The 18,776-nt window shown below is 47.9% G+C and overlaps 3 protein-coding genes across 6 annotated transcripts in view; 1 reads left to right on the plus strand and 2 right to left on the minus strand.

The window, feature by feature from the left end:
* The window catches only part of slc18b1 (solute carrier family 18 member B1), a 7,818-nt gene extending 4,595 nt beyond the window's left edge, over positions 1-3,223 (minus strand). For both annotated transcript variants that reach the window (XM_088432778.1, XM_088432777.1), the window contains exons 1-5: positions 3,052-3,223; positions 1,959-2,083; positions 1,599-1,694; positions 1,421-1,494; positions 548-695 (exon numbers count right to left, since the gene is read on the minus strand). In XM_088432778.1, the coding sequence (XP_088288904.1) occupies positions 548-695; positions 1,421-1,494; positions 1,599-1,694; positions 1,959-2,083; positions 3,052-3,088 (480 nt within the window). In that variant the 5' untranslated portion in view covers positions 3,089-3,223. The remainder of the gene's footprint in view (positions 1-547; positions 696-1,420; positions 1,495-1,598; positions 1,695-1,958; positions 2,084-3,051) is intronic.
* ahi1 (Abelson helper integration site 1) overlaps positions 1-11,328 on the plus strand; it is a 26,046-nt gene extending 14,718 nt beyond the window's left edge. The window contains exons 25-26 of one of the 2 annotated variants that reach the window (XR_015867749.1): positions 1,972-2,034; positions 10,439-11,328. The gene's annotated coding sequence lies outside the window, so the exon portion shown is untranslated. The remainder of the gene's footprint in view (positions 1-1,971; positions 2,035-10,438) is intronic. The other variant, XR_015867750.1, reaches the window with a different exon arrangement.
* Positions 3,949-18,633, minus strand: tulp4b (TUB like protein 4b). 2 transcript variants are annotated; one of them, XM_088432728.1, is made up of 16 exons: positions 18,478-18,633; positions 17,816-18,027; positions 16,889-17,158; positions 15,830-15,958; positions 15,341-15,502; positions 13,957-14,137; positions 13,783-13,890; positions 13,184-13,341; positions 12,800-13,024; positions 12,486-12,720; positions 11,795-11,918; positions 11,342-11,486; positions 10,535-10,628; positions 10,185-10,328; positions 6,603-9,772; positions 3,949-6,337 (listed from the first exon to the last, which is right to left on the minus strand). In XM_088432728.1, exons 2-16 carry the CDS (start codon positions 17,831-17,833, stop codon positions 6,221-6,223), a joined length of 5,280 nt encoding a protein of 1,759 aa, XP_088288854.1. In that variant the 5' UTR covers positions 17,834-18,027; positions 18,478-18,633; the 3' UTR covers positions 3,949-6,220. The 2 variants fall into 2 exon arrangements, with proteins under 2 accessions (XP_088288854.1, XP_088288853.1); XM_088432727.1 differs by having other exon boundaries at positions 13,783-14,137.
* Between the last annotated feature and the right edge of the window lie 143 nt (positions 18,634-18,776).

The following is an 18,776-nucleotide window of genomic DNA, read 5'->3' on the forward strand; positions in this document are numbered from 1 at the left end:
TGGACGATTTCTATTGCAAATTTGTTGCCTTTTGCAGCAGCGCGCCTGTCGCAGATTTAGCCACTGATCAGTTCGTTACTTATGTTTGCTGACTAAAGGGGCTGCGGCGCAAACACTGTGGGACAGGGGCATAAGTGTCCCACAGGTGCTACTCTTTGCAGCAATAAAAACATCGCAATCTTCCTTATTGATCGGACTGAAAATTTAGCTAATTAAATATGTTTGTTGGCTAAACGGGCTGCGAATAATTTGCCACAAATTGTGCTAAGCGTGCGTGTTTCAAACCTCATAACCGCTAATGTCGTTGCCTAGTAACACCTGGACATGTTGCTGGTTGTTCCTGCTTCCCCGCGAACAGATTCCCTATTGATCAGACCCGACTAGTCGCTAAATCACATCCTAACGCGGACACGCTTGCACTTGCGACCGTTTCCCAAGGCGGCGGCCGAGGGGGAATGCGACGGCAGCTCTGAAAGGTTAGCTAGCGCTCGTGATCGCGCAGTGTAAACAACATGCCAGACGGAGACAAAGGGCCGTCCACACTCACCAAAACAGTCGCCACATTGTTAGGGAATACTTTCGCAGAGAGGGCAAAGGAGGAGGTCATGGCGGCGGCGAAGCCCACGGCGTCCACCGACCTCACGATGATGCACAGGGCGATAAAAACGCTACCGGCGGGAACTCTGTCCAGCAGCCTGAAGAAAAATCAGTAGCGCTCCTTTAGTACGATGGTTCTCAAACTTGAGCCCTAGTTTGGGGGACCACATTAAACTTTATTGTAAGTATAGTACTGCATAACTCAAATATTATGGATTTGGTAGCAAAGTAATTATGCTAATAGGCTAACGGTATTAAAACAAACATCCAAAAAAAAAACGGTTCTCAAACTGTTTATAGTATAATGAGAAGAATACGCCGCAGTTCTCATCTGAATACAAGTTTACTATGCCCAAAAATAAATCTTATTTTTAAGTGAACATGTGGTAGTTATGTTTAAGTGATGCATTATGAGCAGGTCCTTAAAGGGACAATGTGTAAGATGATACCGACCCCATGTAATATAATTTAACGATAACTAGACCTATGATTATATTTAAAACATATTGTTTGTCATCAAAATCACATTTATTTGCAAGTTTGTGAAATTTAAATCATTTAATTTATTCCTTCTTAATGAAAAACGGTCTAAATCTTAAACATTGTCCCTTTAATTTAAAAATAAAATCTATTTAAAAAAATCTCTGCTAGACCTGTCTGAGAAAACGACTGTGTCCTCACTTTGTGATGTCACTAATTGAACCACGACCCATGCAGGCTAAACACACGCCAACGTTTTTGTCTTTAGAAACATAGCCGCCAAAATAATTCATATTTCATCGGAAATGACCACGCCAGGATGCCAAAGGTCATTTGTAATCACCCAAAGAGAATGGTGCAGCCCGACGACACAAAGAGTCCCGTGATGAGCATCATCTTTGCGCCGATTTGAACGATCTGATAGAAGGAAAAAAAAAACACGAAGACGCATTAAGTGTGTATGTACAGAATGCATACGTAATCATAAACATCACATGCATGGGACTACATGATGTACTTACATATCGACCCAGGATCAAGGAGCCAATCAAGTTGCTGACGGCGTAGCAGCCGAATATGACGCCCACCACTGTTTGAGATGCGCCTTTCTTTTCTGCCTGGGCATAAGCATTCATTCCACATCCTTTCAAATCTTTCCGAAAAATGATTTGGAATGTGAAATATGTTGTTGCAGTTCGTTCTCTGATCATTGCGTTAGCCGTTTTTTTTTTGGTATTTTCCTATTACGTGTTAGCATTAGGCTAGTAGGGGCAAAGTTTGGTTGTTTACAATGCACAATGTGAAGTCACGCTTCCATTGAAGATAATGTCTGTTTTTCGATTCTGACACTTGTTTGTTTGTTTGTTTGTTTTTTTGCGTACCTCTATGGGAAAGAAGGGTCCTAGTATGGAGTAGCAGATCATGGAGCTAAAGTTGACGGACGCCATGGATATCAAGGTGAGGGTCTGCTGCCTCGTCATCCTCGCCGGAGGCTCTCTCGGCTCCTCTTTTTTTTCCAATTAAAATACATACATCAGAGATTCCAGCAGACGGCGCTAAAATAATGCAGTACTTCCTCGTTGATCGCAGAGTTTATGTTAACATACCAGCCAATAATTAATTTATTTATGCATTTAAAGCATAAACGTAATCATTAAATATTCATGTGAGACATATATATTAAGTTTGTCTTTGTAATCACGATCATCACTTACACGATGATATCTATGACTTTGAATGTGTGTGGCTTTAACAGGCGGGGCCTGACGTAGAGTGACAAGGGAGTCAGCAAATCAGAGTGCGAGCGAGTGTATGAATGTGCCTGTTCTAGATGTTTATTGTCTTAATCATTTTACAAGGAAATTATTGAACGTGCAACAGTACCTGTGCTAATAAATAGTGACGTAAAGCAACATCAAGCTAGCTAACATTGCTTGCGTAATTGTTGCTCTTTTTTTAATTGTGAAATGATCCAATATTTGGACATTCTCTGTCATTTATACACTATTTTCTTCTTAATTGAGTTTGTTCTTAAACGGTGCAAAATTCTGCGATATAGGAAGAGATATATAATATACGTGTGACTTAAATAGAAATCCGATACGTGAAACGCAATATGGAAAGGGACGACCGTATTTAAATTGCTGCGGCCGAATATAAACAACAAACAAGTGAGTTTTCAGTGAATACCAAGAAATAGGTTACATACATTTAAAAAAAAACGCAAATTTAATTAACGTTTAAGTGTAAGTACGTGTTTGCAGTATTCAACATTATCTTTGCGTTATTAACACTTTTTTTTCCACTCAAAAATATAAGTCCGGTTCTTGATATGTTACGAATTCCAACTCACGGACAAACAATGAAACCGACTTTTAGGATCGAACCTTTCACCTGAAAACTGAAACGTGCCAATAATCACAATTGCACCGTGCCGCCTCTTATGAAAAAAACAAATGTGTAAAAGAGACCAACCTCGTGGCTGAAGGTCAGCGTCCGCTTCGGGTTGCATTTTCCTTCCTTTGTCAACGTTCTGCACTGCGTTGCTTGCCAAGTGTTGCGATATTCCAAAAGAGAAACAAAACCGACTTGGACTGACATTAAGAAACACACACGCCCACGTTCATGGTCGCCTGCGTTGCTTTTCCTGTCTTTTCCCAGAGTTAAGACAGCACAGCGAACGTCTACTTCCGGTGTCGCCTTCAAACTAAAAGCACCGCTGTTTTTATCTCGTATTATGAAGCTTCTTTTGAGCGATAGAAATCTACAAGTCAGGAGGACGGAATTAATAAAGTTTAAACAGTTCATTTTAAAAGTTTTGGTTAGATAAAATTATACGTTTAAATGAAGAATTTATTTTATTAAATATCAATCGTCCGCAGTAAAAGCAAATGCAAAATGTGTAAATTACAGTAAAAATTACAGTAAAATGGAAATAAATGCAGTAATACCTAAATCAATCATTGTGTTGCCTATCAGATAATAGTTAATACAATAAATAAAGTAATATATATTATTAATAGATTTTTAAAACAAATGAATTCCCTAATTGTATACAGTACTTAAAAAAAGATTCATTCATGGATTTTGATCATTCTACTTCTGTTAAAATAGATGGCAGATATGTGTGTCATCAACATCAACATGATATTACTGAAATTGTGGCATTTAATTATGAAAATGAAAACTATAAATGAAGTTTAAAAAAATATATAAATTAATAATTAAACCTTTTTAAAAAAAAAGACATTATCGAGTTGAATTCATTACAAATCACACAAAAAAATCTTTTAAAAATATGAATCCTTACCAATGTATTTTTCGTTCAGGAACGTAAGCTTCAGAAGCATTTGAAAACCAAACACAACAGAGTGGAACGAGATGAAATCATGAATAGTATTTTTATTATGATGATTTATATTTTGTCCAGCCTGTACTGTCGTTCATGTCAAATCTGTCTCGTCACATCTCATATTTCTTTCTTCACACGCATTAGGACGACAAAGAATGTACCATAAAGCAATATTGCAGATCACGGACACACACTCACATACACAGAGTCACTGAAAACTCTATTGAGCAGCATGAAATCAAATGGAAATCTTTTGAGATGTTCAGCAGAACACTTTTTTTTTTTGTACATTAGCACCGGATCTAACAATTCATCTTCATAATCCATACTCACATCCTCAAGAAACCTCCATCAGTGCAAAGGTAGAAATGTATGCGACAATGAAGCTTCATGAAGCCCTTGCAATATTTTTTGTATTCCTCTAGCTGGTGCTCTTGGTTTAGCGATGATAGATAGTGCTGGAGAAATGTGTTAAATTTCCAAACCTTTTCGAGTGCCATCTAGAGGAGTTAAAAAAAAATGATTTCAAATGCTTCATGAAGCTTCATTTGTCCATCACTATTGTACAGTGTTTTTTTTTTTTTTGGCAATTAAAAACAAAACAAAAAAGTTTGCTGCCATCTTGTGGCAACTAAAGGCAATTATAAACCTTTGTGGACTTTCACTGTTTGCGGCAGTTATGGTTCCATTTCCCCGCCAAAAAAAAAAAAAAAAAATACATAGCATTTGATCTTATTTTGCGATTAGCACACAATTAGCACTGACTTACACATTCAAATCGAATATTTCAAGTAGCGTCACAAGAACCTGGTCAAAAACGACAACAACACAAAGTCACTTCTTGGTTTTTGCCTTTTTTTTTCGTAAAAAAACTGCACACATTAAACTTAAGAAAGAATTCAGATTGAAGCTGTGAGCGATGATGAACTTTTTCCATGGTGTATACAAAAAAAAAACAATTTTAGAAATATAATGCCTAGAATACTTCCGATTGAGGCTAACATGGGCAATTTTCTTCATGGACAATCATCTCTAGACACCCCAAAAATAATTTTACCAGGATGCACCCGTTTACAAAAGGGTTTTTGAGCATGTTAAGGTCCCCTTTCTATTCTATTTTATTCTAAGAGGTGACTAAAATTGTGTTCCAAATTCCACGAAAAAGACTAATCATGTATACGCCACTTCATAGAAGTAACATGGATAGAATAAAATATACAAATTCTTCCTCTTGTTAATACATTCATCATAGTGCGTAGACCAGCGGTGTCCAAACTATGGCGCGGGGGCCCTTTGTGGCCAGCTGTCCATTTTTAGGTGGCCCGCAGCGTATTACAATGAGCACCGGATTATAAATGGCAACAACAAAAATGGAACAGAAAATCAATTTTTGTCACGTATGAACCGCGCCGGACCATAAGACTCAGGTTGCAACATCAGATATTCTCTCAGAAATGATGGTGCATGGAAGTTTTTTACATTTACATTTTTACTGTAAACTTTTTTAGGGCAACAGCAACACAGATTGAATAGACCTGCAGGATTAGAAATAAGAGCGGCAGCACCCTCTGGTGGCTAATAAAAAAAAATGCAGCTACGAAGCAGTTGACTATGACCCGCAGGGTTCAAAATTTGAGAAAAAAGTCCCCGTTTATGGCCCAAAATTTACTGTATATCAAAAATTATATTTGCTGCTGATAAATTAGTTGTATATGTTATATATTAGGGACATTGTCCTTCGTAACACTGGTGAATAAAATCATGAATTTAACCCAGTGGGTTAGAGGTTCTCCGGCCACTCCAAAACTTTGTCAAAACTAAACGATTTGCCGTGTCAAAAACTGTTCAAGTAACATTTTTTTTTCAACTTAAAAGCCCTCAGTAGATACACAATGTGCAATTGCTTGATTGATTTCGGTGTGATTGGGAATTTTGGGAAGTTTGGACACCTCTGGACAACGGTTAAACCGCAACAAAAGAAACCTACTTCATATATTTTCTTTCTTCATAAATCTTCACATTTTCTCTCAAAAAATAACCCCGCTAATCTCATTGGGGAATTTCTATTACTCTGTCTATACTTTACCTCACTTTTTACCTTCTTATAATTCCAAGGTGCATCTAGTTCAAAGGTAGTTTATCCTCAAGCAGTTCAGTAGAATATTTTGAACATTCATCATACCGCTTCAAAGTGCTCATGTGATAAATGTGAACGTGAGATATGGTGATAAATGGCCACAAAGCCGCCTTTGCGCTTTCAATACTCGGAGGATGCGAAACCGCCAAATATTTTCACTTTAGCCGTTGGGTCACGTTGGCCAAGGCCACGGCAAACGCCTGCACCGCCGAGAAGGGATATTGGAAATCCAGAATGTAGGCGTTGCCATCGATGCGTCCGAACTGCATCACCTAAAAAAATATATATATATACGCATATTAGAGTGGCGGTGTCCAAACTACGTCCCGGGGAGCATTTGCGGCCCGCCAAACACATTTTGCGGCCGGCGGCATGTGCTAAAAATAATTTTCAAACTCAATCTACCCTTCACATTCACAACTATGGGAAAATCGGTCTTCCGTTAAGCTCGCGTACATGTTAGAAACATGGGAGGAGCGGAGAATAACACCCGGATCGCGTAGACGCTAAACGCCACGGCTTCATCGGGTTGGTTACCTGTCGGCCATCCAGTTCGATCTGGAAGTTTTTTGCGGACTCCTGCGTGACCCGTCCCCCGAAGTCCAGCTGATAGACCTGCGTGGCTTCGTTCCACAGGGGCTGCTTGTTGGCCATCACGTAGACGAAGCCCTGGCTTCCTAAGCTGCGGTCCTCCCGTTCGTTAGCCTTGCGGCACTTGATCTCCTCCAGCTCGCTGGCCATCCGGAGGCTGCGCTTGTTCTTCCAGCTCTTCTTGCCGCTCTGGTTCTGGTTCATCAGCTCGTCGCCGCTGATAAAAAGCTCCGGCTCACTCTCCGAGCTGTCCTGGAATTCGTTGGCGGCCCGACTCATCTTCTTGGTTCGGTTGAGTTGCTCCCGGGGTCCCTTGGGCTTCTTCTTTTCTCTGCCGCCCAGCCTGGGGCTGGCCATCAGAGAGTTGAAATCCGACAGAGCGCGACCGTCCTTCCTGGACACCGACGACATGTTGGCCTCCTCGGCTCGGCTGTCCAGTCTCTTGCGGCTCTTTTTGCCGAAGCGGTCCGACTCCTGCGGCGCGGGGCTGCCGTCGAGGGACGACGGCTCCGCAAAGCCGTTGCCGGACTCCGCCGGATCCTCCGCGGCGCATTTGGAGGGGGGCAACTCGGCGGGTGGCGGCGGCGGGGGCAGAGGGGGCGGCGGAGGGGGTGCGGTCGGAGGGGGTGGCGAGAGAATGGGCTTCTCTGATATCTGGTGAGTTTTGGTTGGGAGGGGAGGTGCGGGAGGGTCCTGCATAGGCGGCGGGCAGGGGTACGGGTTCCAGGGATGCAGGTTGACGGGGTGCAGCTGAAGTCCGGCGCAGGAGCTGGCCCCCGGGTACATCGGGGGCAGGGTGCAGCACGCCAAGTTGGCCAGGCTCGCGGAGTACCCCGCCGATAAAACTAAATTGGAGTCCTGCTGAGCGAACGGGACGGGGAGAACCACTTCGCTTGGAGCGCACTGAGGCGGAGGGTTCTGCACGGGGGGTCTACTGTGGCCCACGCCGGGAGGGAAGGGAGCGAGAGATATCTGATACCCCGACGGGAACGCGAGGGCGCCTGCGCTAGGACTGGACGGCGGCTTGGTTGTGAGGACGAACGGTAGCCGCGTCACGTCCAAGCGCTGGGCCTGGCTGAAGATGAGAGGAGGCGGGGGTTTGTGAGGCGGAGGCGGCGGGGCCAGCACGGTTTGCTCCGGGGCGAGCCAGAACTCCTCCGGGGCAGAGGTGTCCCATTGGTACGGCGGAGGGCGTTTGGCCGTTTGCCCCAGGTCTCCAAGGGTCATCTGCCGCGCCGATTTGTCCAGGTGACAGTGCTGACTCAGCGTCTCGTCCTCCGTGAAGGCCGAGTTGACGTACACGGTCCTGTCCCGGCTCGTGTCCGCGGGAGCCAGGAGGCTGTAGGACGACTGCGAGGCGCTTTTGGAGTGCACGATGATTGTGCTGTGGTGCGCCCCTTTCCCCGGGGGGAAGTCCTGCCTGACCACCGTGCCGCCCGCAATGCCGCTACTGGATGTCCCACCGCCGCTAACGCTAACGCTGGTGCTGCTATTGTTGCTGCTGCACTGCGTGCAAGTGTAGAGCGCGGCGGGCAGCCTCTGCTGGTAGGTCAAAGCCGAGGCGCTGTTCATCTTGGCCTTGGTGGGAAGTGTCCTGGAGCTGTCCATCATGGCGGGAACCTTGAGAGTGGCTTCGCGCCGGTCGCGGCGCAGGGTGGCGTGGATCAGACCGCTTTCCATTCTCTGCGGGGGCGGAGCCAGGCTAACGGGGACCTGATTGGCCGGATCGGGATAAGGGGGCGGGTCGCCGCTCGGTATGGAGTACCGCGGGACCGACAGGCGGCTGAGCGTCGCCGAGCCGTAGGGCAGATGGACCTTTTTGGTCTCGGAGGAGGTCACCTTCAGCGTGGCCGAGCCGTGGGCGGCGTACGCGTTTTGATTGCGGATGAGGCGCCTCCGGGGGCGGCAGACCTCCTCCACGTTACCGCTGCTGTCGAACGTGGTGATCCTCTCGTACCCCAGGGGCGTGGGGTACTGTATGGTGACCGGCTGAAGCAAAAAGTCGTCTTTCTTGAGGCAGGCGTCCGGGGCCAGGATGCTCGGGCTGTCACAGTTGGTGACCAGCGTTTGGGCCGCGGCCTCCGCCGACGCCGCCGTCCCCGGGTACGGGGGAGGAGGATTGGCCTTCCTCACCTGAATCTCCACAGAGCCGCCATCCCTCGCACTAAAGGAAGGGGGCAAAGTCCGGGGCAGGCTCGGCTTCAGCGCGTGCTCCCGATCCGGTCCGGGCTCGGCGGCGGGCGGGGGAGGCAGCGGAGGCAGGAGGTGGATCTGCTGGAGGGAAATGGTGGGGTAGCCGGTGGGCGCCGGGGGCAGCGTCATTTGCATCTTCAGCTGCTGCTGCATTTGCTGGTGCTGCCTCTGCATTTGCTGGTGCTGCTGCTGGATCTGCTGGTGCTGCTGCTGGAGCTGCTGCTGTTGCTGCCTCATCTCCTGGATCTGCTGGCGGATCTGCTGCTGCTGCTGCTGCATCTGCTGCTGCTGCTGTTGCATTTGCTCGTGCTGCATCTGCATTTGCTGCTGCTGCTGCTGGAGCTGCTGCTGCTGCTGAAACTGGTGGCCGCCCGCCACCGGCGGCGGATTCTGCGCCAGCTGTTGGTGCTGCTGGACCTGGTGCTGCTGCTGATGCGGGGGCTGCTGGTGGTGAAGCTGCTGGAGATGATGCCGTTGCTGCTGCTGGGCCTGCGACGCTTGCGGCTGCTGCCTGGACTGCTGCTGCTGCTGCTGCGGCCGAGGGGGCTGGGACCGAGGCTGGGGGGGCAGATGGTGGGGCGGCGGCGGGGGAGGTAGCGTACCGGGGAGAAGGGGACCCATCTCCAGCCCGTTGAAGATCACCTGCCCGGGGTTCGGGTATCTGGCCGCAACGGGGTACGGCGCGGCGACCGGCGGGTCTTGGCTGCGGTCGGGAACGGGGACGGAGACGGACGCCGCCGCCGCCGCCGCCGCGTTGCTCGTAGGGTTGGTGAGGACGTCGAGCTGAATGTTCTGGTTGGCCAAGAGGGACTGGACCAGGCCGATGCTCTGAGTTGGAGACATGGCCTGCGCCGGGCTGTGGATGGGAGCGATGGGGATGTTGACGGTGCAGGGCGGGTTGTCTCCCGACGACGAGCCCATCACTACACAGGGGGAGAAGTCTGTTAGTGACTTTTAGCCGTTTGTGCCACACGACAAGTACAAATACCGTGTTTCCGGTCGGATTCTTCCGGGTTAGCGTTTAATTTGTTCCTCCAAGAGATCGGTGGATACCCCTGGTCTTTTTTCCACACAAGTATCCGTGTGGCTACTTAAGTTCGGGGTTATTTTAGCAGAGACCAAACACGGTCCCCGAGGACCGCCGTCCTGCACGTTTTTGATTCGTCCTCCGAGACTCCCCATCCAAACGATCGAGGTCTTTACCGGGGTTCTGCTGAGACGTTGGAAGACGGAAAGTTCAAAAACACGCAGACTGGCGGCCCTCAAGTTTTGAGTCGGGACACCCCTGTTTTAGCACATAGTAAAAGACACATGGGGTTTTGATACGTGATGAACCTGGTATATCATCCTCATCTTCGCTGAACACGTTGGGGTTGAACACGGGCAGGCTCATGAAGTCATGTGATATCTTGCGCACCTCCGGGAGGTAAATGGTCATCTGTCGAGGTTGCAAGTGAAGCAGACTTGTCTTGTAGATGACTGAAACGCACAAACGTATCAACGCTTGAGCATGTCCGCTATCTTGTTGTTTCAGCCGTATTGCGCTAAGTACGCTGTGTGATAAGTTATGTCTTCTGTTCGTCCTTTAGATCAGCGGAGAAGAAGAAGAAGGCAAACCCGAGTACTGCACGGAGGATGGATTTCAGCTTGACGGAAAAGTCGTGCCGCTTTTTTACTACGCTTACCTGCGCCGAGATTGGCGGGCAGGAACGAAGCCAGTCCTACAATTTTGAACTTGGTCCCCCAGATGTTGGATGTGACCTGAGCCAGGTAATTGTGCTGTGGAGCATATTGATAGGACACAGTTATAGAAAACAAACGAGAATTACCGTATTTCCCGCACTATAAGGCGCAGCGGATTATAAGGCGCACGCTCAAATAATGATATATTTGAAAACCTTTTCCATATATAAGGCGCAGCGGATTATAAGGCGCACCCGCAATTAATGTCATATTTTCAAACTTTTTCAAATACAACATAATAATACTCAAAGTAATAACAATAATAACTCTAAACGCTCAATAGCATAATAAGTCAATGTCAATATGAGCAACCTTGTTCAACTGTAAACACGCAAAAGGAACAGGCAAAGCTTACTTTATCACTTCAATCTCCATCTTCGAATCCCAACATTGATCCATATATAAGGCGCACCTGATTATAAGGCGCGCCATCAGCTTTTTCAAACAATTAAGGCTTTTAGGTGCACCTTATAGTGTGGAAAATACGGTATGTTAAAAATCCTGAACGGGGGATTTTGGTTTATGACAGTTCTGGCCCATGTTTTAAATGGTAAACTAAGCGCACCAGTACCATCTTTTCTGGACTATATTGGCGCACTGGGTTATAAGAGGCAGTCTCAATATTTTGGGAAGTTTACGGAGATAGGGCACGCTGGGTTATAAGGTGCGCCGGGAACTTTCCCTTTGAGATCAAATTAAAGCGTTGTAAGTGCGCCTTGTGATGCGCGGCCTGGTAGTCTGCGTGGTACCTCGGTGAGGCCGTCCATGGAAAACTCCCGGCGCGTCAGGCTGGGGGATCGAACTAGTGGCTTCTTGGAAGGCAAGCGCGGGGATCGTTGGCCCTCCTGGTGCGCGCGAGACAGTTTAGGAGATTTGCGTGCTTCCAGGTTCATTCTGGTGAGAATAAAAAACAAAAACAATCATGGTTACAGTACAATTACAATTTTGAACAGCATGAAAAAAAATGACGGAAAGGGGGCGGGGAGGTTGCCCACCACTGTGAATTTCACGCTTGGTTTGGTTTTTCTTTAAAGTTTGCGTTGACACCAAGGGGTGGCCCGCACCTACAGTATACAGTATATATTTTTTGTCATATAGGATCTAGTAAACAGTAATATTTCTTGTGGGGGGCATCAATGACGCACTTTTCGACCGGGCGCAGTTTTTTGGCATATGAACGCGTGCTTGGTATTTGGGTTCACCTGTTTCCCCGGGAGAATTTGGGCGACTTCTTGCCGACCCATTCGTCACTCAGCTCCACGTCGCTGGAGTCGGAGCAGTTGCAGCTGTCGGCGTACGAGATCATGGGGTTGACGCACACCTCCTCTAAAGGGGGACCCACACAACACAGGGAGTGGCCAAGGCATGGGGGGGGGGCTAACGAGGACGTGCATCTTTTTTTTTTTTAAAGACAACTTGATTACTTGTTTAGAAACGTATGATACTCGGAAAATATGTTCAAAAACAAAATCCGCCGTGAAATACCACTGGGACTGTAGATCCGATAAACCAGCGGTTCTCAAAGTGGGGTCCGTGGGCCCTCGGGGGTCCCCGGCCTGACTGCAGGGGCCGGTGAAATAATTTGAGTTATTATTAACTCTTTCGGCGCCGTGGACGAGAATTCTTTTGAATTAGTAATAACAATAATAAAGTTAGCTGACAACCTTGACTGACGCTTCCCTAAAACTGAATTGAGCACTGCAGTATTAACTGTGACCGTCGGATGGCAGCGTTTCCCTCATTTCAAAAGCTACGCGCAATTGGAATAAGGACTGGAAATCAATCTTTCATACGATCGCGCCCAATGTTCTGTTGGCCTTGAAATATGAAAGAAATACAAATAGGTAGCCGGGACGTTCTTTCCGGACTCATGAAAAAGCAAAAGTGACCGACCGGCTTTGCCGTCGGTCTTGGGATCCATGATGACAAACTCGGGCCTCAACTTGCTGATGCGCCGGCCCTTCAGGATGGGTACCAGCCCTCCCAGGTACTCCAGGTAGAGGGTGTAGCAGGGCCCGCCCGCCTCGGGGCTGTCCTCCGCCCGCTTCATGGTGCAGTGGAGCCGCTCGTTGCCGGCGGTGGGATAACTGACGAAGTCCCGGATGTTGTTGGGGTCCGGTATCGGGGGCTGCGGCGGCAACCCCGTCCCGAGCTTTCAGCGAGCCGAGCCGGAATCGCCCGGCGCCGGAGAAATCGTCGGGCGCTACCTTGATGGTGGGGATGAAGGCGGTGGTGACGTAGGAGCAGAGCAAGGAGGGCATGTTGAGCTTGCCCACGTCCTTCTCCTCGCGCAGGGCGCTGGCGATGCCCTGTTGGCACAGAAGCTGCAGGCTGGCCACGCGGTGCTCCACGCGCACCACGTACAGGGCCGGCCCGCACGCCAGGAACAGGCGCGAGTCCCGGTGGCCCCAGCAGATGGTGGTGATGGGCCTCTGAAACCGCCGGCGCAATTTTATTAGTCCCGTTCGCTGTTCTCCTCCCGCGCCGTAGGGGGGGATCATTTTCTCCGAGCAGCCATTCGCAATCGTAAGAAAAAAAAAGACACTTTCGCCGGGTTGCTGGCGAAAAAAGAAAATAGCTAACTTTGGTACCTGCGCAGGCGTTTCCAGAGTGTAGATATGTTCCCCTTGCACGTTGTAGAACTTAACCAAAGCGTTCCTGGCCACGCCGGCGTCGGGAGATAGCCCGTGTCTCTCCATGCCGGCCACGGCTAAGAGGTCGCCCTGGGAGCACCATTGCGCCTCCACGTCTGATTGTGTCCGGAAAAAATATGGAATGAATCGCCTTCTTATTTTGTTGCGAATTCGACACACAACGGCAAACACACTGTCAGTGACGCTCCAAAAAAGAGTTTTCTCTATTGGAATGAATGGCGGTGTAGTTCATTCTTCTTATGTTTTCACCTTGGCCACCAGGGGGTAGTATAATACAGTTATTTTTCGAAAGATGAAAAAAGTACACGGCTGTCAATATTATTCTGGTGTTCTTTCTACATGTTTTGCTCCACCGTTTGTGTTCGTACATCAAATTTTCGGCCCGTCTACGGTGTTTTTTTCATTACGGGTAAGCGAAGCAAAAAAAAAAAAACAAAACAAAACAAAACAAAATTGGCCATAGGGTTGCTTGCATCTCAAAAAGAGCACGGCGGGATTCCGGACACAAATGGCGGTCAAAAAACGAGCGGTCGTACCTTTCAAACCCGAGCGAATGACGGCGGGAGACAGGTCGTCGTAGTTATTCATCAAACTGATTTCTCCCGACAAGAAGGTGACCGTCAACAAAGGCTTGACCCGCCGCACTAAAGGGAAGGACGCGGGGCAGCGCTGAACGTCGACCCTTCCGCCGCCGGCCGCGCCTTCGTTACCTAACGGCAGAAAGTTGTCGTCCGAGTCGGCGTCGCTCTCGGTGCTGTCCTCCACCAGGAAGTCGGGGCAGTTCCAGGACATGCCCACGATCCCGTCCGACTCGTGCAGCAGCACGTGCGCCAGCATGCGGCCGTGGCAGTCCATCACGATCACCTGGCCGTCGGCAGTACCGAACAACACCTGAAATGCACTTCCCGTCTTAGTGTACTTCTGCGCTGTGTGGGAAACGCTCACGGTGTAGAAATGATTCGTTCGAATGATTTAGAGGCACACGTTGAAATGTTTTCACATATGAGACGGAAACGCTGCCATGCTAAAGCTACCGCGGCACACTTTTCAGTATAGTGTGTGCCTTTTTTGATGTGTGAGAGTAATATATTTATGTGAGTGTGACGGTTGCTGAGTGAGAGAATCACTGCGGCGCTTAGGTTTGAAAAACCTCAGTAGTAGTGTGTGTGAGTGCATTTTAATTTAGTGTGCCAGAAAAATCATTTCAGTAGTAGTGTGAAAGAATTTCTATTGTGTGTGTGAGAGACATCGTTTTCCTGTGGTGAGTGACAGCATTTAGTTGTGTGTACATGATTATGAAAGAATTTCAACTGTGTGTGTGAGAGTGAGAATTTCAGTGGTAGTGTGTAAGTGTGATTGGGCTTTAAAATCTGTGTGCGAGCATTACTGAACATTTCAGTAATGTTCAAATGTAAACAAAAAAAAAACAGTAGTAGTGTGTGAGTTGGTTTGATAGTTTTTCTGAAGTATGTGTTAGAGCATTTCAATTGAGTGTGAGTAACTGAGAGCTTTTCAGTAGTGTGCAAGCTGGAACAATTTTCAGTAGTGTGTGTGAGAGACAGAGAGAACATTGAGAAGTGTGTGTTTGAGGGTATTTCACTTGTGTGTGAGTAACTGAGAGCCTCTCAGTAGTGTGCAAGCTGGAAGAATTTTCAGTAGTGTGTGAGAGACAGAACATTGAGAAGTGTGTGTTTGAGGGTATTTCAGTTGTGCGTCTTATGTATGTCTGCTCTTTTCAGGAGCGAGAAGTGTGTGAGAGCATTTCAGTTGTGTGCGTGAGAAGTTCAGTGTGAGAACATTTCTCAGCATTTCAGTCGCGTGTAGTGTGTGTGTAACAGAGCATTTCAGATGACAGGACAGATAGGTTTGAGAGTATTTCAGTTGTTGGCGTGGCTTATGTATGGCTGACCTTTTCTGCAACATTTCACTTGTGTGTGAGAATTTCTGGAGTGTATTTAAGGGTTTTAGTTGTGCGTGTGACAATGAGAGAATTTCAACAGCGAGCGTGAGAGTGACCGATTGATGCGAGCGTGAGAATTTCAGCGGTAGTGTGAGAGGGCTTTTCGTGAGAGCATTTCAGTAGCGTGCGTGGACCTGCTGGTCGTCGGGCGTCCAGATTCCACACGTGATCTGGCTCTCCAGGTTGATCTCGGAAGACCAGTGACGCTGCCCGCTGACGGAGCCCACCAGCACAAAACCGTCGCGGTACGCGATCAGAGCCTGAGTGCCGTCGTGTGACCACGTGAAGTCGCTCACCTGCGGCACACGGTCACAACAAAAAGCTCACACGCCATTTGCTAGGGATTGAGCTAAAGTGGAGTAACATAGCGAGATGTTGACACACGGTTTCAAAAAGTGGTCACATGTTGACCTTTTGCCAATGACAGGAATTTTGACACTTGGCCCGGTCGCAATTTGTCAACTTTCGCGGTGAAAGTGGAGCGCCGGACGAGTCTCCGCTTGTCAGACCAAAAGTCTGAGCTTCTTCGAGATCGGCGTTGAGGGTGAAAGCGGAGTAGCGGACCGGAGCGAAAAGTTGGCGTTCGGATGAAAAACTTGACTCGTGGCGAAGCGTGTCCTTACTTGGGCTCCTCTGTCGTTGACCAGCTCCACCGACCATCTTCCCTCGTATTGAATCCACACGAAAATTCCTCCTTCCATGTCACACGTGGCCAGTTTCTGGAAGGGTTCGTTCCAGCGCACCAGCACAACCTAGCAAACAAACATCTACTTTTAGATGTTAGCCACATGCTATTTAGCTTTGCGTCTGCTCACGCAAACGTTTGTTACCCTTTTCTTTCATTTCTTGTTCGGCGGACGTTTTTACACGATTCTGTGCCGGTACCGCCACCTTTTTGTTCATTTCCCGTTCTACAGTTGGCTTTGCACGTTTTCTCTTTTTCATTATTTTGGTACCATATTTGTTCATCGGGTGCCCCCGCTCTTCATTTTCTGTCCCGTCGCTGGGACCTTTCCGTTTGTTTGGTACCCTTTTAGTATATCCGGTACCCCCTTTTTTTTTTTTGCTGTTCCGTCATCGGTTTCGTTCCGTTTATTTGGTTCCCTTTTATTTCATTCGGTATCCCCCTCTTTGTTTGCCGTTCCGTCATCGGTATCGTTACGTTTATTTGGTACCCTTTTAGTTTATCTGGTACTCGGTTCTTATTTTTTTTTGCTGTTCCATCATTGGTTTCGTTCCATTTATTTGGTACCCTTTTATTTCATTCGGTATCCCCCTCTTTGTTTGCCGTTCCCTCATCGGTATCGTTCCGTTTATTTGGTACTCTTTTATTTCATTCAGGATCCCCCTTTTTTGTTTGCCGTTCCGTCATCGGTTCCGTCATTGTTCCGTTTATTTGGTACCCTTGTATTTCATTCGGTACCCCCTTTTTTATCATTTCCATCATTAAGACCCTTGCCTTTATCTAGTTCATCTAGTACTCTTTGTTTGCCGTTCCATCATCGGTGCCCTTCCGTTTTTTTGGTACTCTTTGAATTCAAACGGTGCCCCCGTTTTTTCCGTTCCACCATTCAGACCCTTTTTATTTATTCGGTACCCTTCTGTTTCCGCCCGGGCTATCCTGACACTCCCGCTTGTCAAACGGGACGCATCGGGTCCCCGTTGGGTTGCGTACGCGGTACCTCGCTGTTGTGTCCCCTGAGGTTGAAGTTGATCCTCTGCGGCGTGCTCCTGTCCCTGCGGCAGTGGCTGGAGGTGAAGGTGACGCCCACCACGCCGCGCCCGTTGCCCGTGGCCAGCCATCCCTCCTCGTAGTAGCGGCGGCGGCACACGGGCTTGTCCTTCTCGCTTTTGGGCACGCGGCCCTTCCAGGACAGGCACAGGATGTTGGAGTCGCTGCACAGGATGGGACCGTGTTCCACGGCCGCCAGCATCCCTACTGAGTGGCCCGGCTGCACCCAGACAGCGGACGGAAAACGTTAGCCGAGCCGCGGGGCGCTACCCCAGTCCGTGTTTTTTTTCTTTTCTTTTTGTTTTTCAACAGATTCGACCGGGTATTTCAGGTCAGCCGTTTAGCGTCAGCCACAGCTGCGAAAATGCATTCAGCTGACTCTGAGACCATCACCTATATCACAGGTGTGGAACTCCAGTCCTGGAGGGCCGGTATCCTACATGTTTTCAAAGCTTTCCCCCAAAAAACACCTGATTCAAATGATTGGGATCATTTTGAAGCTCCTGCAATTCTTGCTAATGAGCTCATCATTTGAATCAGGTGTGTTGGGGAAAGAAAAACGGAAAACATGCAGGATGCCTGCCCTCCAGGACTGGAGTTCCACACCTATGACCTATATGAAGCCTGCGTTTATCTTTGTCAGTTCTGATTTGGGACAGCCAAAATGGTCAATGTGAATGGAAGGAACTGCAGCTAGCTAGCTGGGGTCACTTTTGTTTTCCAATGTATTCAACTGACTATGCGGAAGTCCGCATAGCTTTATCTGGAGCCTGTCTTATGTCATTTCCATTTTTTTTGTGTGTGTGTGTGTGTTTTGGATAGATTTTGCCCATTATGCGATATCGATTCTTGCCGGAACGTCGTGACAATCACCTACCTCATAGCTCCTGGACATGTTGAGTCAAAAAGCCTCCGCGGAAGGCGTCCATGTTTCCATTCAGATGAAAAGCCCTCAAGGTGAACACTGGCAATCTGCTGGCTTTTTTTTTTTTTCTTTTCTCACTTCGCATCAAGGGGTGGACGTGATGGCTTTGGTGACCATTCAGCTCAGAGTTTGACGCCACCGGCCCAGCCCAAAATGTCTTTCTCCTGTTGCAATATATAATTGTGTTTTTATGAGAGAAAGATGTTCCAAAAAAAATCCAGGCTACAGAATGAGGGATGTTGCTCGTTTGAGTTATCGTCATTCCGCAGCTTCAACCTTGAGTCACTGCGTTTTTTTTTCGTTTTTTTTTTTATAAGAATGTTTCCATGCAACAGCAGCGCCGCATTGACAGATTTGGCCCGTCTCCATGGGTACTAACACAGCCTCTTCATCACATTCTGACATCATCATCCGAAAAAAAACCTCACGTTCAGATGAAAAAATACAAAATCACCTTACGCAAATGCAGATTCATTGGCTAAATTATGTGCATTCGTTTTAAGAGTAAATGGTGGAAAACGGAGGATATGCTAACGCCGCAAAACGAAAAAAAAACAGCGCTATTTAGCTTGAAATATGCAACGCAAGGACAAGAATGAAGCAGTCATACGCACCGGCTATGAGGATGATCCCGATCCAGGCGCTGGCTGGCTGCACGGAGGGTATCGCCGCCTTCCTTGCAGGTCCGCTCCGCCGTTTGCGCACTTTGGTTGGGGGGGGGGGGGGGCGGTGCTGCCTCCCCAACGGGTTGCGATCAAGCAGGTACACGCGATCAATGCGCGCCCAATCACAATCGAACTTTGCGGAAAAGATAACGGACAGAAAAATACACCCGAGATCCTCTCGTTTGCGGTTTGTGTCCGGTTAAATCGAATCTCGCCGCATTTTCAAACGGAGTTGTTCAACCAAAGGG

This window comes from Hippichthys cyanospilos, chromosome 14, assembly GCF_059441005.1.
Source record: "Hippichthys cyanospilos isolate Australia breed blue-spotted pipefish chromosome 14, RoL_Hcya_1.0, whole genome shotgun sequence".
NCBI classification, from domain to species: Eukaryota; Metazoa; Chordata; class Actinopteri; order Syngnathiformes; family Syngnathidae; genus Hippichthys; species Hippichthys cyanospilos.